The sequence below is a fragment of the Sceloporus undulatus genome, chromosome 4 (genome assembly GCF_019175285.1).
Source record: "Sceloporus undulatus isolate JIND9_A2432 ecotype Alabama chromosome 4, SceUnd_v1.1, whole genome shotgun sequence".
Taxonomy (NCBI): Eukaryota; Metazoa; Chordata; class Lepidosauria; order Squamata; family Phrynosomatidae; genus Sceloporus; species Sceloporus undulatus.
In genome coordinates this window covers 179,898,985-179,923,025 of record NC_056525.1, presented here as the reverse complement: position 1 = coordinate 179,923,025, position 24,041 = coordinate 179,898,985, and the positions used below count along the sequence as shown (strand labels likewise).

General features: G+C 42.0%; 1 protein-coding gene across 1 annotated transcript in view; it reads left to right on the top strand.

Moving 5' to 3' along the window:
* The first annotated feature begins 50 nt into the window (after positions 1–50).
* Positions 51–24,041, top strand: part of GALR1 (galanin receptor 1) — a 32,200-nt gene continuing 8,209 nt past the window's right edge. Inside the window, exons 1-2 of the mRNA XM_042464176.1 lie at positions 51–385; positions 473–1,245. Of these exons, the coding sequence (XP_042320110.1) occupies positions 496–1,245 (750 nt within the window). The 5' untranslated portion in view covers positions 51–385; positions 473–495. The remainder of the gene's footprint in view (positions 386–472; positions 1,246–24,041) is intronic.

Here is a 24,041-nt window from a genome sequence, read left to right as displayed (position 1 = left end):
GAGGAGAAAAGGCGGCGAGGGAGCTCCGGGCGGCAGAAGGAGCAGGAGAAGGCAAGGAGAAAGAGCTGGCCTCCCTCCTCCGCGCTGCTCCCGTCGAGGGAAGAAAGGCGGGAAAGGCGAGAGGAAGGAGGAGAAGAAGGAGAAGCTGAAGGCTGCCCCAGTCCTGCCTCCGACCGAAGGAGAAGCCGAGAGGCGCCTGCCGCCCACCTTCTCTGAGGGAGAAGTTGCCCTTTTTGCTGCGAGGCAGGAAAGAGGCGCATGCCAAAGCCAAGCCCTTGAAGATGACAGCCTTGGGGTCCTCCTTTGGGCGCCCGGAGTGCGCCCTCCCCTTCTGGGGCTGCCCCTCATAAATGCCTAGGCTTGCTCTGGGAAGCCCTCTCTGCAGGTGGGTTGACGAAGGGAGCCCTTTGGGAGAAGAAGGGTGCTGCTGTGGGAGGGACTTGGGGGACTGATTGCTCTCTTCCTTTGTCAGTTTGTTCCTCAGCTGCCCAGAAGATGGATCCAGAGGATGGACCTGATGCTGCTGCTGCTGCTGCTGCTACTGCTCCCAGCTTTCCCCAGAACCAGTCCTGGGGCTTCTTCTGGCTGGGGCCCCCCAATGCCTCCAGGCCCTTCGCGGAGCTTCCCCTGAAGGAGGCGGATGGTAGCGGCTTCCTCTCGGAAATTGGGGTGGAGAACTTTGTCACCCTGGTGGCCTTTGGGGTCATCTTTGCCCTGGGGGTGCTGGGCAACTCCTTGGTCATCACCGTCCTGGCCAGGAGCAAGCCGGGCAAGCCCCGGAGCACCACCAACATTTTCGTGCTCAACCTGAGCATCGCCGACTTGGCCTACTTGCTCTTCTGCATCCCCTTCCAGTCGACGGTGTACATGCTGCCCAGCTGGGTGCTGGGCACCTTCATCTGCAAGTTCATCCACTACTTCTTCACCGTCTCCATGTTGGTCAGCATCTTCACCCTCTCGGCGATGTCCGTGGACCGCTACGTGGCCATCGTCCACTCGCGGCGCTCCTCGTCCCTGCGGGTGTCCCGTAACGCGACGCTTGGCGTAGGGCTCATCTGGCTGCTCTCGATTGCCATGGCCTCCCCTGTGGCCCACCACCAGAGCATCGTCCACCAGGACATCATTAACCAGACTTTCTGCTGGGAAGTGTGGCCCAATCTTCAGCACAAGAAAGTCTATGTGATCTGCACTTTTATCTTTGGGTACCTGTTGCCCCTGCTGCTCATCTCGTTTTGTTATGCTAAGGTAAGTACAACTGAATTCACTCCACAGGATAAAGCATGCTAGGACATGGGATGTACCTATAGAAAAAAGGTACAGCTCCAGGGTACACTTATTTACACAACAAACTATAAAGGGATAGAGTAACTGGCCATACACAGGTTATATCTCAGCATTAGGTGAGGATTTCTGCTACTTGCTCTGTCTATGGTACGGAGTGCATATATGCCTCCTAAAGACATGAATGGGCTATAATAAAGCATCAGTTTACAGCACATAATTTGTGTTTGGTAAAGATGTAACTGCAGCATATTTAATATGAGCTAACACATGGTTTTGTTTGTAAGGATTTTGTTGAGTATGCAGAAATTCAGGTGAAATTACATTTTATATGGCATAGTTTTGTGATGGGTTTAACTAAGAAATATGAGGAACTATTGAACAGTAAATCACACACAGACACACACACACACATATGCATGCTGTATAAATTTGGAAATAAAATCTTGAGAAACATAGCAGATAGTTTTAGTTTGCGTATATATCAAGTCTGAGGGTCATTATCTTTGGATATTGTCCTAGAGTTCTCTTAATAGTATTGCACACTTGTAGTTTATGTATGAGAGATGTAGAGGTTACAAGTGTGTCTTTCTGCTCCATTCACATAGCACACAGCCCTACTATTTGTGAGTTACTCAAACTGTTTGTTTCCTTTATAGCCATTTAAAAACAGAACACATTTCCATGATTTAGCTTGCCTGCTTTGACATATGGTTAAAAGGCTGAGATTCAACTATCTCTACAAACAGCAATGGGATGTGTCTGTGTGAAAGCTGTTCATACTATGGCCCCTGCTCAAAGTCTAGGTGTCTGACATTGTAGGACTCATCTGGGGATTAAAGTGGGTTTCCTGAAATCTGTCCCTGGAGCATTATTACCTTTCAGGTGATGCTTTCACAAACCATTTCCCAGTGGGTCATCTCTGAAGAAAAGACAAATAGTCTTTGATGTATGAATGAAGAATGACTGAATACAAGCCAGAGTTATTAATATCAGTAGTAGTTTTGCTACTTTCTTCAACAGAATATGGATTTTAAATACAGCAAGGGATAAGGATGCCAGAATGGCATAATATGCCTAGCTGCATCACAGAGATTAATTAAATTTTGGCTATTGATCTTCATGGCTTATGCTAGAAAGCAACCACTATTGAAGAACTCATCTCAACTATCTGATTGGGACAGAGAAATTCAATAGAGGTGCAACAAGCTGAAGGGTCTGCACCGTTACATTTGAAACTCCACACATCCATTCATTCTCACTTCTCTGTGGTCATTCTTTGCACCACTGGAGTTTAGAATAACCCTTACAGCTATTTCTGTTGCAGGCCTATGACAAAATTAAATTGGCTTGATATCAACTGGAAATAATTCCACCTCTTCACATATATGTTTATTTTTATTATTAGCCAAAAGTTTCACTGAAATCCCTGTTGTAAAGAACAATGAAATTTGAAACTGGAATTGGAAATATTGCTTTAAAAAACTATTTAGCTTTAGCTGTACTTCCTAGTTTTCCAATACTACTCAGTCATTGAGTAGTATATATGCACCTAGAATTGTATCAAAGCAGAAGGACATAATAGATTATGATGCCTGGAAAATTTTGAACTGGGAAATTTTCAGTGTCCTAAACATTAAGCTCTGATAGCTTTATACAGTATTTTGGCTTAAGGACATTTTTATATGATTTATATTTCCTAATAAAATGTTTTTATGACCAATCAGCCCATAAATATTTGAACTCAAAATACTGAATAAGGGGGAAAAAAGAACATACTTAAGCCAAAATCTTGTATAAAGTTGGCAAAGTATAATGTTACAATACTATAGAATAAAGACTTTCCAAGAAGGAAAACCAAGGTGGTCAGTCCAACAGTGGTGAGAGAGCTTTCCCAGTGTACCTGGAGGCCAATAAGTACCTGTTTGGGTCAGGGACGAGAAGTTTCTGAATGCTGTGAGTGAACTTGTGTAGAAAGTACTGGATACTTCCTTACATAAAGCTGGAAAAAGTCAAACTGTTTACACATGCTTGGTTGTGCTGGTGTAGTAGTCCAATATCCTGTCCTTAATGTGGTTTAAAAAGTACTTGTTGTTATGTGCCTTCAAGTTGTTTCTGATTTATGGCTATCCTCTGGGGACCCTAGCAGAGGGTTTTCTTGGCAAAATTTGTTCAGAGGGGTTTTTGCCATTGTCTTCCTCTGAGGCTGAGAGAATGTGACTTCTCCAAGGGCACCAAATGGGTTTTCAGTACAAAGTGAGGATTTGAACCCTGTTCTCCAGAAGTGTAGTCCAGTGCTCAAACCCCTACACCATACTGGCTCTTTAAAAATTATAGTCAAATGAATACAAAGCTATGTGTATGTATGTACTGTATATACTCATATATAAGTTTAGATATGTTAGTCAAAAAGGTGACCCCAAAAACCTAGGCCGCCTTATCCACGGGTCAGTGTAAATACTACAGTATATGTTAACTCTTATAGAAAAGGGAACCATCTCCTGGTGAAAGACAAGAGTGCAATCTGTCCTGAAAGCACTGACCTCCCTCTGCTCCTTCTTTCATCCAGTCTTTCTTGTGAACCAAAACAGTTATGCCTGCCAGAATTTTGGCTTTATTTTCCTTTACTTCATCCTTTTCATCCTTTGTTACATGCCCCTAAGTTTTACTCTCGACTTATCCATGGGTGATATAAAAATTATAATTTTGCCCTCCCAAATCTGCCCTTGACTTATACATGATGAAGTCAATTTATAGTCGAGAATATACAGTGTGTGTGTATGTGTGTGTAGGCATACCTCAGTTAACAAACCCTCCGACAAAGAAGTTTCTTTTTATAAAGTCTTATAATGTTTGTCCAGCCCTCTCCTTTTCCTCATCCTCTGTCTAGCTGGAAGGCTTTTAACAGCATCAGCATCATCAGAATGGTGAAGGAGGGCTGAGGAAACACAGATTTTCAGTGTAAGGTTGCAGCAACATGTCTTCAGTAAACAATAAAGGGAAGCTTAAGGTGGGAAAAAACAGGATTCCACTCTAGCCAATCCTACTGTAGCTTTGTATGAATAGGCAATTTCTATGGATCAGCAGCTACTCATCCATAGGTGTTCACTATACTTGTATCTGTACCAGTGTGTACACAGTGAGATCAAGAATGATGGCCCTTGCTGCCCTGTACATAGGTGGCCTAGTCAGGATTGTGGTCCCACTGTCTTTTATTCCATGCAATGATTCTACACATGGCAGATGCATGAACAGAGCTAAACACCTCTATTTCTGAGTGAGGTCACATTGTCATATGGTATATGGCACAGCTCGGTTAAAAAATCCTCTGAAAAAAAAGCTTCTGTTTTCAGTCTTTTTACACCTGCTCAAGCCCCCTGCCCTTTCTTCCTTGTCCAGTCTAGCTAGACATTTTTAACTGCACTATCATGGAGGGGGTGGGAGGGGGATGGTAAGTTCTGGACAGGATTCCATGGCTGGCTGACACTCCTCATTAGTACGCTGCTATGAGGGGAACTTTCATAGTAATCAACCTTGTTGTCAGGACCTCTGATTTGTGGGACTTTTCCTGGATCAAAGGAATAGGCAGTGATGTGCACAATGGGATCCCTGTTATTCATGAGAAAGCTACCTTTTGGGGTAATGGAACATGGAATAAATCAGGAGGGACCAAGGGAGTTGCATCTATGCCCAAGCCATGAAAAGTCACAGGTCAGAGCTGAGGGGTCTGATTGATACTGAATGAGCAGCCTGCTTTCTTTAAACTGTCAATAAAATCTAGGGATTATAAAGGTGAAAACTTATGCCAACTCAAGTAGTCAGTAGAATCCTTGTTAAGCTGTCTTCTCCGTGTAAACAAGAGCTGAGTAAGTGAAATCCAACTTTTAAGACTGGGATTTAAACTGAAAAGATTGATGGGTGAAGTGTTTTAAAAGATACAACAAAAGACTTAAGAACATAGAATTTTAATGATTATATATTAAGGATTGGGTTTTATTAATCACAAGATTGAACTGAATTGAATTCAGCAAGAAGGGAATTGCATCATCAGAAAATGGAGACTTTAAAATTTTGAAGTTGATAAGAGTGATTGTAAGGACTGTCAGGACAGAATATGGACAAACAGAATGGTTTTCAATTGGCAAAGAGGCCTAGCAAGGCTGCATTTTATTACCCTAATTGTTTAACTTATATGCAGAAAACATCATAAAGCAGGATTAGATTTGGAAGAAGGAAGCGTGAAAATTGGAGGAAGGAACATCAATAACCTAAGATATGCAGACCACATCATACTACTAATAAAATATACTAAAGATTTGGAATGATTGTTGAAGAAAATCAACAAATAAAGTGCAAAGCCAGGTCTACAGGTGAACATTAAAAAAAATGACCACAGAGGATTTAGATAAAGAAGACAATGAAGGCATCAAAATAGTTCAAGATTTTTCATACCTTGGCTCAGTCATTAATCAGAGTGGAGACTGCAGTCATAAAATCAGAAGATGATTAGTACTTGGAAGGGCAGCTACAGAGTAATTAGAACAGATTCTGAAATGTAAAGATATATCACTGAATACCACTAAAATTAGGGTAGTATAAGCCATTCTATTTCCTTGTCTATGTATTGTTGTGAAAGGTGCATAGTGAAAAAAGCTGATAGGAAGAAAATCAACTCATTTGAGATATGTTGCTGGAGTAGAATTCTGCAGATACCGTGGACAGCCAAAAAGACAACAGGTCCCTGAGCAAATCAAGCCTGAATTCTCCCTAGAAGCCATGACCACTATACTGAGGCTGTTATACTTTGGCCATATCATGAAAATATATAACTCAATTGTGTTGCAGTTTCCAGGCAGACAAGAGAAATTTTATACAAATTTTCTACTTGCAGATCAGAAGGAAGGTATAACACAAGCAGTTGCACAATTCTTTGCAGCTGCCATTGCAAATTATAAAAATTTTGTTAAACAGATGTAATATGTTATAATATAATCTCAAAATCTGTATAGATGGCTTGATTTAACAGTAAAATTTGTAAAGAAGGAGGTATGGCCATATTTTACCATACCATCAAACTAACCTAGTTGGGGACTAAAGTCTAATGAAGTTACCCCAACCAGTTGCATCTGATTAATGACACTTTGTAATTTAACTCTTGCTTTCACAGGGGATATGACTGTGGTTTTGAACTAATATGTCTTGAATGTGGTGCTCTATCACACAATATGATAGAGTTGTTTGCGAGGTGCTGGCAGCCTACTCATTGTTGTGTGTTTACCTGATCGTGCAATCCTATCCTTACTTTTTATACTTACTTTTTATAAACTATCATTTGTTTATACTCTCCAATCTGCCAGTACATTAACCTATGGTATAAAACTAAGTTATGCTTTAAATTGGAATTTTGTAATTGTGCTGGCCAAATGGCTGTAATAAAGTTATTATTATTATAACTCAATAGAAAAAAAAACACAATAATGCTTGGTAAGGTAGAGGGTAGTAGGAAGAGAGGAAGCCTGTACTCTTGCTGAGGCACACTTTTACAACCATTTACCGCATGAAGGAGAATGTAAGTGCTACAATAGCATGCGGAGAAAGGAGAAAGCCACTTCCTCTCCTGCTCCATTTTGACTTTCTTTTCTCATGTGATAAGGCTCATGGTCATGAATCTGCAGGACCTGAGCAGGGCTGCAGAGGATAGAGTAACTTGGATGCCTCTCATTCATGGGGTCACCATGGGTTGAAGTCAAGTTGAAAGCAGCTAATAACAACAAAACAGGCTGTAACCAGTGGAAGTGTGAAATAGGCTTTGGAGTCAAACTGTTAACTGTGAGATTGCCAGAGGGAAGGAAGATGGAGCATTCGTAAGATTTTCGACAAGAGCTGCTGGCAGAAAGCTGTCTACTGATGGATCAGGAGATCCCACACATGATTAAGCAATTGAAACAATATGGTAAAGGATGTGAGACAGGAGATTATGGGAGCTAAACATTTGATGACAGACTGGGGAAAGAGGCAGTGCAGGGTGAAATGGAAACAGTGAATTTTAACATAGAAATTATAAGTAAAGCTGGGCTGGGGGTTTGGGGAGAAAGCTGAAGCTAATCTGGTAACTCTGTCCATGAAAGACATACTGTATATGGACAAGAACAAATTTAGCGAATTCAGTCTAGGGTTTAGCCTATAAAACAGAGGGGGAATAAGCTCAGATAACAGATAAGGCTGAAAAGGGGGTTGAGGAACTGGAACATGTAATCGTCCAGAACAAATATTTTCAAGGGAGTGGAAATCAGATGGTGTGTGGGAGCAACGTAGATAGTTTTAAAAGTTTGAGATCATGATTTGTATGGCTGAAGAGGAAAGCTGTTGTTAGATTTAAGATGAAACTGAAAAGATAGGCCCTGAACATACTGGCGATAAACGGCGGCATTGGGGCAGAGCGGGGGAGTGGCAATCTCATGCCACAGGCCTGAACTCTGCCACTATGCCGGCATGACACCGCACACCCCACTGCATGGCAGGAGGCATCACAGTACTCCCTTGGTGCAGTGTGGACACATGCTGCACCAAAGGAGCACTGAAAAGCCGCAGCACCATTGGCTATGGCACTCTTTCCATGGTACAAAAGGCCAGATCGGGCCCATGTTGTGCAGTTGCCAGCAAGGAAAGTGGTGACATCCCACCGGCCCTTACGAGCCATCTGTAGAGCCCCATAGCCTCTAGGTGAAACTGAATTAAGAAATCTGGCTACTGGATAAAATAGCATTAAAAAAAATAAAATTTGACAGAAATGTAGAAGATGGTTAGGGTAGAATGTTGCTTTATTATATGAAATATATTTATAGCTTTAATTAGAAGGATTAATATTATATACTTAACATTGTTTAACATGATGTAATGCTTATTTTTTTTATTTGATTACAGAACTATAACAAATGGTATTTTAATGTTAGCTGTGCTATTATTGAGAAGAAAGGAAGTAGTTTTGGTTTTTGGGAATAATGAATTAGGATATGGAAAAAACATTGTGCAGGGAAAGAGCAGGATTCTACTCCAACCAGCCCAACTGTAATTATGTGTACCTTCTTATAATGGTCTCGATAAACAGCAGCTACCTTTGGAACCCCTTACTAAGCAATCACTACACTTGATCTTAGCCAAAAGGCTGAGAAGCAATCATGAATAGCAAAACAGAGAGACAAAGCAAGAGGAGGGGGGGGGAGCAAGCAAGCCTTACCAGCTAGCACCTGTATGTTTTAAAAAACACAAAGCTTTTAAAATCTATGAGTCACCTTCGGTCCAATTTGGAGAAAGGTGGCATATAAATAAAATAGATTAATGATAAATAATCAATCTGTATGGCCACCAAAATGGAAATTAATAGCAAAGTGGAGACTGAAGGGTGGTGGTGGGGAATCATCCCTGCATGCATTTTGGAAGAAGCCTTTAGTGGTTTCTGGAAGATTCCAAATGATTTTGTCTAATCATGTAGTGCTTACCTGACCTGGATGTTTCATTTCACATGTACTTATCTTTGGCCCGGTCCAGACGGGCGCAAAAGGATGCCCTCGTCACTTGTGAGGGGCAGTGCTTCTAGATGCCACTTGCTCCTCGCACATGATGAGGGTGTCAAAATGGCAGTGGCCTGTACAGATGGGCGCTGCCATCGTTACGTGCCGGACGCATAGCATCCGCATGTCGTGGCACCATTATGATGTCGCGGGTACACCATTGGAGCACTGCGGCGTCATAATCATACCACAAGAAGAACCCGCTTTTTGCAGGTTCTTTTTGGTCCACGGAGAAGTCCCATGGTCTGGAGGCTACAGCTTCCCTGCAGACCAAAACCAGGTGCCGGGAGACCGCCCTTTTTTGATTCTGAATAAAGAGTCTGTTTGAACATGTTCAAACAGCTCTTCTTTTTTGTGGTGTAGGACCTTTCCCTCGTCTTTCAATGTTATTATTCATCTGGTACCAAAGTTTCTGATAAAGTATAGTGGACCCTCTCCTTATGCAGGGGATCCATTCCGGACCCCCCTCCTCCCCTTAAGGGAAAATTAGTGTATGCTCGTGCCCCCTAGGAAACAATGGGGTGTGTGCACATGCCCCATTGTTTTTATTGTCATGCAGCTTCTGCGTAAGCAGAAAGCTGCATATAGTGCGCCCGCATATGGCGTGGGTGCACTGTAATAATGCCCAGGAATGCATCTATTTTTTCAACTGAGGTATACCTGTCCTGTACCAGCTGTAGTTAAGTCATGTATTTATTTATTGACAATGAAACAATGTACAAGGTGAAGCTACTAGTGATCACTGTGAAGCAATTGATGGAGTGCTCATAACATTTGTGCTGGAGGATATCTTTGAAGGAAAGAGACACTCAAATTAGTACTGGACAAAAGCAGGGAAGTTCACTGTATAGGAACCATTGATATAAGCAGGTGATGTTATCAGGGAGTATTGTCCAGGTGGCTATAGTGTGCTTGCATGGGATCAACTGGCCTCCCAACACACCTCAGCTGTTGTCTACCACTGCTTAAATGTTTGTGCAGGAAATTCACTTCTGTAGTTACCACACACATGTTGCTGTCAGTTTTGCCTAGCAAACTGTTTCACTGTTTGTTTGAAATGCCCACTCACTATATCCCCAAAATAAATGGGACTGGACCAAGATGTATTTTTGCCTGAGGCAAGAACACAATGACAGCTTTTAACTATATCTTGTACCGAGGGCAACTGAGCTGGCAACTGATAGAGAGGTATCTCTGATCAGTTTAAGGGAGGCCACATGTAGCTCTGCCTTCTAGCAGATAAGAGTACCTGGAAAGCTAAGTAGAAACAGTTGGTACTTTGGCACATGAATAGCCTTTCAGATTTACTGAACTCCAATTCCCATCAGACCTTGTCACTGGCTAGGTTTGTTCGGGTCTGGTGTAATTTTCAGATTAACCAAACTATGAGAGCCACATGTTCCCTACCCCTGATCTAATGCCAGGGCTGACAGAAGATAATGTCATTATATATAATAATAGAAGACATACAGCAGAATTGTATGGATTTACATTCCATTCAAAGCTGTCATCAAAATCAACCCCCTGCTTTCATTTCATCAACCAAATGTTTGTCTAAAATAATCCTGCCGAAGTTCAGTACAGCAGCTGCTGTATTCTTTTTAGGTAACCTCGGCACTGCATAAAACATTATTAAAACATAATGGGTTACAATGCTCTAGTGCAGTGGTTGTTATGCCTATTCTAAATTTAATTGCTAGCACAAGATATTCTAGAATGGAACCACAAGTATAATTATCATTAACACAGTTGTGCAATTAAGCCCATGAGGGTTATTTGGCCAGATTTTTTTCCTTTTAGCATGTTTGCTTTGATATTATATCTATCAGGTAACTTATAGAAAACCTGGATTCCTAGAATTAATACTTACTAGCCACAGTCATCTAGATAAATGGCGGTTGTCCTCATAACAATCCATATGATTTTTGTTATATGAAACTTAGTACTACTCTAGTTACAAAGTTTGAAAACAATAATCAAACAATAATTGATATTAATCATTAGAACAATTTAGCTGCTGTTAAAACAATCCAAAAGTTGTTTTCCTGTAGAAGTGCAAGTTTTTTTTTTTAAATGGAGATAAATTTTCTGAGGCTGTTCATTTTTTTGAATAAATTGGTATTTTTAAGAACACCGTTCTGCTCTATTGCCCTTCTCTAAAATAATTTGGTGGTGGGACTGTAATAGCAAGTTTTCTCTGCAGACTTCTGTGCAAAGTCTCCCTTCTGATATCTAGAATGTTAGTGCCGGGGTACAACTGTGTCCACATGAAGAACACTGCCAGCCAGGAAGAAAAAAACCACTTCTGAATCTGGAAGAAGTTCACAACAAGTTCTTCCAAAGAGGCTTTTAATCTTAGCTGCAGCAAATATTTACAATCATGATACAGCAATATTTACACAGACCAGCAAAATGCTCCACCATCAACTGACATCAACACCACCACATTGTGTACTGGAGCATTCATCCTTATATACACAAACACAGCTAGGATTCTGATCCAACCCCCTACTAGTGTTTCATCAGCTTCCTGTCATGTGGCCACAGTGACAGTGCAGTTTGGAACTGCTATGACTCCTCTCCATGCTCATGTTGCATCAGCTTCCTCTGAATCAGCATTTGCTCTTTAACCCATTGCATGCTCCTGAGACATTTTTTACACAGCCTGGGGCAAAAATATACTGACATAGATGGCTGAATGGCATCATAGCCAGCACCAGAGAACATGAAATTCTCCATAGTATTCAGATTCTTACTATTTTTTTAGGACTTCTTGCAACAGTGACCCACTCATATGATTCTAGGCATGATACAAGGCTAGCTGTTGCTGCTGTTTTTCCATCTTCATTGCCAGATCAGTATACTAGTAGAGAGGCAGATAGCAAGGTTGGCTTGTGGTATTAGCATATGTGAGCCCTAAGGAAAGTCAGATCTAACTATGGAATAATTAGAGTTTAATTCATATTTAAATATTTCTGGATTGGTGTAAAGTGTGGAATTTGTTGCCATTCCTAGTGCTGTCCAATGGTTCACCACTCCCTCTATAGAATGGCAAATAGTAGAGTCAGTGTGGTGTAGTGGTTTGACTGCTGGACCACGATTCTGGAGACCAGGGTTTGAAACCCTACTCTACCATGGAAACCCATTGGATAAGTCACACAGGCGGGTTACAGACGGGCAAAAAGGGATGTACTCATGACGTCATGAAGGTAGAGCCTTCAGACGGGCTTTACCTGAATGCCGTCATGAACACGCCCCCCGCACGCCCCAAGCGGGAAGAAGCGGCATTAAAAAGGTGCTGCTTTTTTCCGCTTCTTTTTGATTTGATACGTACCTGCGCATGTCCGTCTGTAAGCCCCTGCACCGATACGTCAGAATTGCTACGCCGCAAATATAAGTTGCCGGTTTAAAAGCTCCGTGTCAGCTGCGTCGCATAATGGGTCGGGTTCCCGGGACATGCGTGGTTTGCAGTCAAGCTTTAATTGCAACGTCCGCTGCCATGGAGCTGTGGAAGCTGAGGCACAGCTGCGGCGCATTTTAAGCCTCGTAACCCTAACCCTAGAGCCACTTGTGCGCATGCGTTGCTAGAACCGCGGGAAGTTGTAAGTTTTGCCGGCGGGTGTTTTGGTTGTAGAAAGTGAAAAGGGAAAGTTTGGGATTTAAAGTGACCCCCTACACACATTCCTGCGCCATTTTCACCTGGGAAAGGGCACAGTTCGGCTGCTCCTGGCACAGCTGTGTGGCGGCTCCCCTTTGCCACCAGGCAGGATGGCTTAGCCATCCACCAGCACCCCGAAAAAAGGCAGGGGGACGTCTTGGTCTCACACTGAGACGGCTGACATAGCTATATGGTCCCAGAAACTGGAGTAACTGCAGAAACTGGAGCAGTCCTACCTGAATGCTGACACATATCGAGAGGTGGAAGAAGCCATGAGAGCTGCTGCACCGGTACACCAGAATTGCTACGCCGCTACTTTAAGTTGCCCATTTAAAAGCTCCGTGTCTGCTGCGTCGCATAGTGAGTTGGGGTCTTGGAACATGCGCAGTTTGCAGTGAGGCTTTAATTGCAACGTCCGCTGCCATGCAGCTGTGGAAGCTGAGGCACAGCTGCGGCGCATTTTAAGCCTCGTAACCCTAACCCTAACCCTAACCCTAACCCTAGAGCAACGTGTACGCATGCGCTGCTTGGAAAGTTTGGACTTTAAAGTGCACCCCTACACACATTCCTCTGCCATTTTCACCTAACAATAAAAAACGCTAAAACTGTAAATATTGACATATGTACAAAGGAGGTGAGGGGAGATGGCAGGGGGACAGCGGTGGCAGCGGAGACAGCTGTGGCTGCGCATTGCAGATTCAGCAGGAGCGCGGGGACCAAAGGAGAGGAGGCATCCATGATGCTGGTGACATTGGCAACGTGCAAGTGGACAAGGATGCCAACACCAGCTGATCACCAGCTGGCAGGAGATCACCATTGTTTTTGGGCAGAGCGGGGGGGAAAGTTTAAAGGGGCTTGGGCACTTTAAATGCGCACATAGGCTTTCTGCCGCCGCTGCTCTAGCGCTGCGCAGCTGCGCATCCGCCAGCCGGCAAAGGGAAAAAAAAGTACTACGAAGGGCGCCCCCCGCCCTTTTACAAGGAGCTGTATGCTTTCATTAAAAGTGATGGAAGCATCAGGCCCAACAGACTAGCCACCAGTGGGGAGCGTGTCAGGGTCCCGGCGGGCCAACCAGCCAGAGCAGAGCCTGTGCTGGTGGAGGAGGAGGAGGAGGAGGAGACCCCGGAGCTTGAATGTGCCCAAGACCTTTTGATGCCCTATAAACTTGCCCCCAAAGGCAAAGGGCAACTAGAAGGGGCCTGGGATCAAGGGGCAGGGAGCACTGACAAGGCACTAGGTCCCATGATGTCCCATAAAGACATCATTTCGCCTCCCAGGGCATGTGTTCCCTCCCAGCCCTATCTACTCTATTCTACCCTTCCTGTTCTCTCCTCCCACCATGCCTGGCTCACTGGTCCCCAAACCAGCAATCTCCAAACTCTGTCCTCCCAGGCGTTTGGACTTCATCTCCCAGAATCCCCAGCCACCTTGCCCTGGGGTCTGGGATTCTGGGACATGAAGTCCAAACACCTGGGAGGACAGAGTTTGGACATTGCTACCTCACACCACTCCTGCCTAGCTTTAGAGTGCACAGGGAAAAAGTTTAAAGGGGCTTGGGTGCTTTAAATGTGCAGACAGGCTTTCTGCCACCGCTGCTTAGCGCTGCAGCTGCGCAGCTGTGCACCTCTCATGCGGCAAAAGAAAAAAAAGCCGCGGTTTGGGCCGCCCGTGAGGAAGCTGCCTCTCTTTTTGCAGCGTCCTCCGAGGCGGTGGTTTGGAAACTCCGGGTCCGAAACGGCCCCAGGTGAGGCGTCTTCACTGCCCCCCATGTGGAAGCTCCAACACCTGAAGCACGCCCCCGGGGCGGGCCGTCTGGAGGTTCCGCATTCAGCTAAATACACCTCCAAGACGTCCTCCCCTGCCCGTCTGTAACCCGCCACACTCTCAACCCCAGATGAAGGAAAAGGCAACCCCCTCTGAACAATTGCCAAGAAAATCATGTGACAGGTTTGCCTTAGAGTTGCTATTTGCCAGAAAGGATTTGAATACACACAACAACAAAAAACAATGAATCTCAGACACTTCCTGGCCTGCTCCCATTAGATCAGTGGTTTTCATCTTACTGTCTTTAGTTCATTCAGACACAACACTGTTTCAGAGTAATTTAACTTAATTAGTGTTCTGTTAGTATGATCAGTTTAATTTGTACTTTATGTACAATTTCTTGCATTTAAAAATTTGTATTGTGAAAGCTGCCTAGTGTCACAGATATGGACAAAAGTTAGGATATAAATTTAATAAGTAAATAAATATATAATAAATGCACTTCTTGTTTTTCCTGATTCCAATATTAAGGTCTGATGGGAATACAAACAAGAGTACACTGCTACCTCGGGTTACGAAATTAATTCGTTCCGCCATTCCTTTCGTAACCCGAAAATTTCGTAACCCGAAAAGGCTTTCCGTTAGCACTGGAAAGCCTATAGCTGCACTTTACAGCATTTGAATTTCGCGCCGAAATGAATTTCGTAACCCGAAAAATATTTCGTAACCCGAAACAGTTTTTGCCAATCCAACTTTTTCGTATCCCGGAAATTTCGTAACCCGATCATTTCGTATCCCGAGGCACCAGTGTACAGTACTGTGTGCCCTTGCTTTATGCGGGGGATTCGTTCCGGACTCCCCTGTGTAAAGCAAATTCCGTGCATGCTTGAGCCCCATTTAAATGAATGTGGCTTGTGCATGCGGCGGCACAGCGGCGCTTGCGCCACAGGCATACACCCCATTACTCCCTATGGGACGTACCGCCCCTTCCTCCCTGCATGGCTTTCAGCGTATACTGAAAGCCATGTAAAGTGTGCCCGCGTATGATGCAAGCACACTGTATTTCTGAATCTCTCTGCATCATGTTTTGCTGAAAAACAGCCAGGGATATTTCCCCCACTCCATCCTACCCCAGTGCATTGCATAGGCAAGGCAAAATAAGAAACCTAATGTCAAAAAGTTGTAAATTTTTGGGACAATTTTTGTCTTTTTTCCGGGGGTGGTGGGGTGGGTTGTTTATAAAAAATAATATTTAAAATGGCAAATAGTTGGAACCTGGAGAAATTGTTGACAATGTGCAAGTGATTGTGCCTGCATTTAGTCTTCTAGACTAAAGTTCTCTTCTAGAGCATAAGGCTCAGTTCTAAGTGAGGCAAAGTCATAGGTATATTTAATTAGGAACTTTGGAAATATCATAATAATCACCATTAATATTATTTTTATTTATATCTTGCCTTTTCCCCAGAAAGTTGAAACTCCTTGATGTCTTACAAATTAAAATGATCACAGTGTAATTGAGAATATAGAAAAAGCTGAAATTAAAACAGAATTAAACTTAGCCATATTAATATAATTTATAAATTATATAAATAAATTATATAAATTATATCCACTTTAAAAAGACAAAAAAGTTAAAAAGTGTAATTTAAAACAATAAAGTATCCTCTTATAATCTTTTCCTCAACAATCTTCAGTTCTCAAAGCCTATCGTTAAATAAATTTTAAAAAGCCTTTATCTGCTGACAGAAGGACAGCAGGAGGGGCCCAATCTAAACTTCTTAAGGAAGCAGCTGCAATGTCTAGACACATTGCTTGGACAATTAGATGTAACCATAAGTGACAAAAATTGGAGAGCACCCAATAGAATCAACAGGGAAAAGAGACACATGTAGCAGTGAGTGGGCCATGTTAATAGAGTGAAATTCAGATTCTGTTGCTCTTAATTGATTGTTGTTGTTAACTGCCATGAGTTGTTAATTGCCATCAAGGAGACTTTGGACAGCTTCTTTCATGCTGTAATCCTGCAAGCCAAAATAAAACAGCAAAATACTGAGTTTGGAGCAGCCACCACCACACATCTAACATTTGTGCAACCAGGGCTGCTGTCTGCATCATGCTCCCTTCCTGTCCTCTCCCTTAACCCCTTCCTCCTTCTCTTCTGCCTTACCCAGCATACCTTTAGGGTTGTCTTTTTTTTTTTTAAATTCAACTGTTCTTGTGGAATTACAGAGCTCTCCAGCCCTGATTTAAGCTATTTAAAATGATTTTTCAAAATTTTGAGGCTCCAGAGCACTGAAATTGTGCAAAAATGAAAATAATATTTTTTAAAAGTGAGAATGAGGGGGGAAAGGGAGGAGGAGGGGACAGTGACACCACATGATGGCCAGTCATGCAAATGCCCCTGGAATGGCTTTTCACACTCGCAGCATTGCATGATTGGCAGTTCATTCATGGGGGAAACCATAGGAAAAGAGACAGGACAAGGATGGGGCAGCTAGGGAAGGGAAGTACTATAGTATTGTGTGATCAGCATCAGTGATGCTGCTTCCTCCCCTTGGGAATCACGCTTTGAAAGCCATTTGTGACCGTTTTCTTTGACTTATGGTGACTCTGTGAATGAGAAACTTTCAGGTCACACTATCATCAACAGCTCTGCTCAGATCTTGCAGACCCACACCATAACTTCCTTGATTGGGAGCCTCATTGCACGGAGAAAGAAAGAAGAAATGCGGAAGAGTAGTGCTTTTCTCCATGCCTAACAACATGACATTGTAGCATGTCACTTCTCTTCCTATGGGAGATGGTCATAAAAGCGTGACTTTTGTCAGATTTTTCCAGCTAGACAAAAGATACACTTTTACAACTGTCTCCCTTGGGAAAAGAACTGAAGTTCTACAATGTCATGCTGTAGCACACAGAGAAAGTCACTACTGTCCAGGGCCATTTCCCTTTCTTTTCTTGACTCTGAGGCTCTGAGTCTATCCCTCTGGAATGCAACCTTCCCTTTTTCCTACAGTCTTCTTCCTTATTAAGCATTTTTATATTTTCTAGTGAGGCATGTTTTCTTGTAGATACGTTGGCCTATATCCAATGCTGGTCCCCACTACAGAATCATAGAATCAAGGAATCATAGAGTTGGAAGAGATCACAAGGGCCATCCAGTCCAGCCTCCTGTCATGCAGGAACTCACAATCAAAGCACCCCCAATAAATGACACTCATTCAATCAATAGAAATGCAAGTTGACTTGTCAAGTGTTGACTTACCAAGTTCCTATTGATTTGATGCGTCTGTACAAACTGGAGCTAGCAATTACATTGGGGTAGAATTTGTACAGCCCTCCAGATGTTCTTGAACAGCAGCTCCCAGCAGCCTTAGCCATCATACCAAGTGGTGATGAATGCTGGAAGTCACAGCTGAACAACATATGAAAGGCTACACAATTCCCACACCTGAATTAGATTGAGACCCTTGACATTACAATATCTACTGCAGAGATTTAAGGGAATTCTGATATGAATAAATACATAAGACAAGTTCAAAGTGTTATAGATTAGTAATAGTAATAAAATTTATTCAGTCCTTGACCAGTATAAAAACAAAACCACACAAACAGCATATCAGTATAACAGTAACAGGTTAAAATAAATAAACCCAAAGTGTTATAGGTTTATACGTTTGCCTCAATTGCACATTGAGAATATGTTACACTGTAATTATTGTGAATAAACTGAATAGATAAATTAATTTAAAAACAAATTTCCTCATACTCAAATGGAAATACTAAAACAAATGGAAGAATCTATAAAGATAACAATTACCTTCTTGTAGTCAATAATTATTTGCTTCTGACTTAAGTTAAATTATATCTCATGTGATATTTGTGTCTTATAGATGCAGAGGGAAAAACATTGGTAATGTAAAAAATATTCCGTTCAATTTATTTTTTTATTCTTTAAAATAATCTTTGTTCCAAAAACACAAATGATAAAAAGCATTGTTATAGACATACTTACAATGTTCATATTCAGAAAATAAACATAGGGCACTGCTCTTATCTTAAGTGCATAAAGTTGATTGCAACTAACCATTGACAGTTTTTCATTACTATACAGGATTATGGTTTCCCATACATGTAACATCAAATGATAGTTATGCATAGAATTGTATACCAGGTACAGAATTCTGAATAGTGATTCTGTATTTTTCAATCTACTTATTTTCTCAAAAACTTAGTAAAAATGATTTTTTAAAAATGAAATTACATGTGTGTATGGAGTGAGCAGATGCACACATTCATGTTGTTGTTATTAAATGCCCTCGAATCGACCCTGACTTATGGTGACCCTGTGGATGAGACATCTCTGAGACCCCTTGTTCTCCACTGCTCTGCTTCGATCCTGTAAATTCAGGCCCGTGATCTGCTTTAATTGAATCTATTCATCTGGCATGTGGTCTTACTCTTTTTTTACTACCTTCTACCTTTCCTAGCATTATTGCCTGTTCTAGTTATAGATTCTTGATATTTCTTCCTTCTATCTTCACTCCTTCTTCTTTTGAGTCTAAACATTCATACAGGCACATTCATAGAGACAGTTTTGATGGTTCTTTATTAGTGGCAGAGAGAGAGCAGAGGTTCTTGTTTTGGGTGCAAAAATATTATTTTAAAAATTCCTTTCTATTACTCTGATTGCCCCACCCCACCCCCATCACTGTGAATTGTAAGATAAAAACTTACTCTTTCTAGAGTTCAAATGGTATAGTATGAATTGTAAGCCAAATTTTGTATGCATATCTTTTTATGTATTTGTCTGGGGATGGAGTCCATAGTTTTCAGAATGAACAATATTAACAATTAACAACCTAAAGTTTCTTGAAAAATACACTTTTTCTCTCTCCTGGTTTCACATATACAGTACTCAATGAACCTTCTGGTCAGTGTAGTTTCTACATTGGTTTTATAAGCTGAATTGAAACAAGACTCTCTTTCAGTCTCATAAGTCAGATCTGGAATTATTCCTTCTGCTTCAGCTAGAGGAAGTTACTCAGTATCCATCCCATGGATGAAAATAGTTAAAGGAAAAGGAACCACCAGAAGCAACAAGTGCTCCCAATGGTTGTCTATCATTCATTTCTTCACCCTCCAATATGCAAATTAAAATAAAAAATGCAATAGTAATGTAAATGTAAATAATAATTTCAGCTTTTTGTTGTATCATGTTGTGGTTCTGTAATTGTGGTTTATTTATCTGTTCATTACTTTATGAAAAGTATTTCTTTCTCATTTTTTCAATCAACTATATATACTCGTCTACAGTAAGTCCAAAAATGTATGCCCAAAAATTAACCCCAAAATCCCAAGTCAACTTGTTTATTACTCAGTATGGAAATGTGATAGCAGCTCTTTCAGATTTACCCATGCAGTTTCTTTCTGTCCTCAGCCAAGCAGATAGAGTCCTTGGTGATTGATTGATTGATTGCTATTTGTTTAACAGTCCCTTTCCCGCCTGTGCGCTTCACTTTCTTGGGAATGAAGGCTGAAACACTTAAGCTTCTTATTGATTGCTGCTTCGCTCTTGCCCCTCGCATACATGCACTGAAGGAGCTTCCACATTTTACACTCAACCTGTCCATAAGTCATGTCAAAATCCATAATTTTGGCTCCAAAACTTGTCCTCAACTTATACATGAAGTCAACTTATAATCGAGTATATACGGTACTTGGTTTCTTTTCTCTAAGTTTTGTCCAGCTCTGGCCATTTTAAAACCTTGTGAAACCCATGGTCAATCAGGACTATTTTTTTTTCTCCTCTTGGGAAAGGATAAAAGTATCTGGTGGCTTAGTGGTTAAGACACCAATTCTGATGATCGTAAGATCAGACGGTTGGCAGTTAGAGGCCTGAGTGCTGCACGATGTGGTGAGCTCCTGTCATTAGTTCCAGCTTCTGCCAACCTAGCAGTTTGAAAGCACACAAATGCAAGTAGATAAATAGGTACCATGTCAGTGGAAAGGTAACAGCATTTGGTTCAGTCATACTGGCCTCATGACCATCAGAGCAGTCCTTGGACAATGCTGGCTCTTCAGCTTAGTAATAGAGATGAGCACTGGCCCCTACAGTCAGTTACAGCTGGACATTCATGTCAAGAGAATACATTTACCTTTACATAAAGAGTGCATAAAAATTAGGATCAATTATACTTTTATGTACGAATTTCTTTTTTTTCTGGGCTAGAAAGAAATGCTTTTAAAATATTAAAATGCTGCTTGAGAAGAAAGAGCAAATGGATGATGGTGAGGCATGAGGTGTAGAAAATCATCTTAGTAATTCTGTTAAATCTCTAGAGGCTGCTTTAAAGTGGTGTTCCTTAATTTTCTCAATTGCCCATCATTCAATGCATCATTATTATAATCTTAGTGAGACAGTCTGATGAATGTATCCTTCATGCCATACAAAAAGAAATTCAAATTCTTTACTTCTCTCAAGAGCACAGTCTCATTTATCTGGATCTAAGTCCCCTTGTATTCTGCTGAAGCAGCTGATAGCTTTCATGTCAGTGAGGCAATTTAGTCCAAATTTTAAAGGTGCAATTCAACATGCTGAAACTATTTTAGGAATAGTTGGATATTCCTAAATGGATAGCCCTTTTAATGAATAGGCTAAGACCTAGAGTGAAATCACCACCTGATGAACGTGGATGCTGCCAGCCACCGTGGATTTTTTGTGTACTCATTTATGTACATTTGCCAATGTACTGAGTGGTTTGCAAAGTGTAAGCTAATTGCCCCCCAAAAGCTGGGTACACATTTTAGCATTCTATGGAAGGATGCCAGGATGAGTTGACCTGGAGCCCCTGGCTGATTTTGAACTCACAACCTTGTGGTTTATGAGTGAGTGGCTGCAGCACAGGCAGCACCAGGGCTCTTTAATGCCAAGTAAGTACTTAATGCCAAATAATGGCCTTTACTGATTGGCCTAAAAGGCCAGCCTAGGGGCAGAGTCAGGGTGCAGTGTCCTGATGACACATGCCTGACTCCCCCCCCCCCAGAGTGCCCTGATGGTGCACACTGCTCCAGACAGTGCATGGCATCATGGTGCACCTCTGGCACTGCGTCTAGATGATAAAGTGCAGAAGGGGTGCTATATAGGTGTACCACTGTGGCTATGGTGCCCCTTTGAAGTCACAAAAAGGACCTGCTTTTGTACCTCCTTTTTGCATCCCCAGAAAGCCAGATCGGGGCTGTGGTGTGAGGTTGCCATGGCCCCAATCCAGTGCAAAAAGTTTACTTGGATTGCATCATTAAACTCCTTAACACATTAGTGAAAATTTATTTTAGGATGCTGTCACACTTTAGAAATAAAGCAGCTTAACCCCACTTTAACTTCCATGTCTTAATAATAACCTCTGACAAAGGTTCTGGCGTTCTTCCCAGACTGTTATCTCCAGCTCTCACTGGTGCAGCAGTTCCCTAATTTCTTGGTGTTTGTTATAAATTCTTTGTGAGTGATGCCAAGCCTCTCTTTTGGATCTTTGTTGGCTGAAGGAAGGCACAGGTAAGTCTGCCTCCTATTTCTCCTCAGTGCCTAAGCTAGCAGGAACCTCTGCTGCACTGGTGCTGGGTTCCTGCCTCATTGGCAGCAGTCTCTGCTGTGACAGGCACTGAATAACTGGGGGCCAGGCTCAAGGTTGGGTTCCTCTACTTCCTTCTCTGAATCTCCAGCTTCTTCACAGGGGATTACAAAAACATAGGCAGTGATATAGTACCTTGGCTTAGTTTGTTACCCCTAATTTAGTAAAAATGTTGAGATTTATTTTAAATTTATTTAAATAAACATCAATGACATTCATGGGTTGACTAATGATCATTGTTTCACTGTATTTTAATCTGTTGCTTTAGAAGGATAATTTGGGGGTATTTGAATATTTGTGCCATTTTTAGTAATTCCAATTGATTTTTTTAAAAATTGAAACTATTTCATCGTTGACTATCAGCAAAACAGATAAGTAACTTCTCACTATGGCAATTAAATCTGATGAATCTCTTTCCAAATTAGGGTTAATAATTATGATGGACACCCTCTCCAGGCTGGTCTTGCATTCCCAAACCCTTGGGCTCCTGTCATTCACTGTGCCCTTTTTATCCCAAGTTCCCTCCCTGAATTTAGTGCCCAGGCCTATTATAGACAAGTGAGTGTGTGGTTAAGTGGGGTTTCTGTGGTCAGTGTGACCAGTCTTTTCATCAGTTCTTAAATGGAACAGCCAGACACAGGCGGGATACAAACCGCCATTTAGTACGTATAGGATACGTACTAGGGTTAGGAAGGGGCGGTGCTTCCACACACCCCTAACCCTAGTACGTATCCTATACGTACAAGATGGCGGCGCACCTTCTACATGGGCGCCGCCATCTTTACGTACTGGACGCATAGCGTCCAGACGTGTCGCGGCGCCTATGACGTCGCGAGTCCGCGCCAGGCGCCTCGCGACGTCATAGAGGCACCGCAAGAAGAAGCTCCGAAATGGAGCTTCTTTTTTGCTCCGCGCGGGAGCCGTGCGGTTTGGCTGCTGCGGCTCCCGCACGGAGCAAACGGCGGCGATGGGGAAGCGCCGCAAAGCGGCGGTTTGTACCCCGCCACAGTTACAGAAAATAAAACATCAAATAAATAAATAAATAAATGATTTAAGCTAAACAAGAAGTCTCTGAATTCTTTTCTCATTTACAGTTCTCCCAAAACTATTCAAATCATCACCCTGTATGAATGCCCTAACTCTAACTCTTTTTATAGACAAGCCTTTGATTTGTAAACCCCTGCCCCCACTGCCATAGATTCTCCTTCACAACATTCCCTGAGCTGTCATTGACAGGCTCTAACCAGGTTTGCCCACCTTCGCTCTTCACAATAAAAATTAACACTAATGTTTCCTAGCTGTGGTTGGGATCTTATAGCAGAGTGGAAGTAGATAAAGGAGGGTGGTGGTCTGTAGAACAGTCTCTGAAGAACAAGAACTGAATGTCTTGGATTGTGTTTAGTTTGTTGGATTTTGCTGGAAGACTAAACAGAAAATATTGTACATATAATGAGAAGACATGACACCCTAGAAAACACAATAATGGTTGGTAAGGTAGACGGCAGTAAGAAAAGTGGAAGACTGCATTCTAGATGGACAGACCCAGTCAAGAAAGCCATGACTTTAAGTCTGCAAGACCTGAACAGGGCTGTTGACCTGGAGATTTCTTATTCATAAGACTACTATAAGTCAAAGTTGACTTGATGGCAGTTAACTGCAATGTTATATGCACAATCCCTCCATGGACATTAAAAGAACTCTGCTATTTCATAAATCCTGAGGCTGAGCCTCCAAATATAATGATGAGATGAAATGGAAATATATTGGATTAACTTATTTTATCCCCCATTTCCTACTTCCTGTAAAAAGGATATCCACTCTTCTTTATTGACCTCTGCTCTGCAGCTGAGGAGATGGATCATATATATGGTGATAAATGTTTGAAGAAATTTACAATGGATGACCAAAAAGTGCTGGTTCAAAAGACAACTATTACCCCTACGGCTAATCAGCTGGGCAGCATTATGTGTATGAGAGTGAGTGGGGGAAATGTAAGTGGATCCATGTGTGCAAGTCTAGCCGAATGCATTTTGCTGCATGAAGCAAAGCAGCAAATGGCATTTTTCATACACCTAAGTCAAAGTTCCTATTATTATTATTATTATTATTATTATTATTATTATTATTATTATTATTATT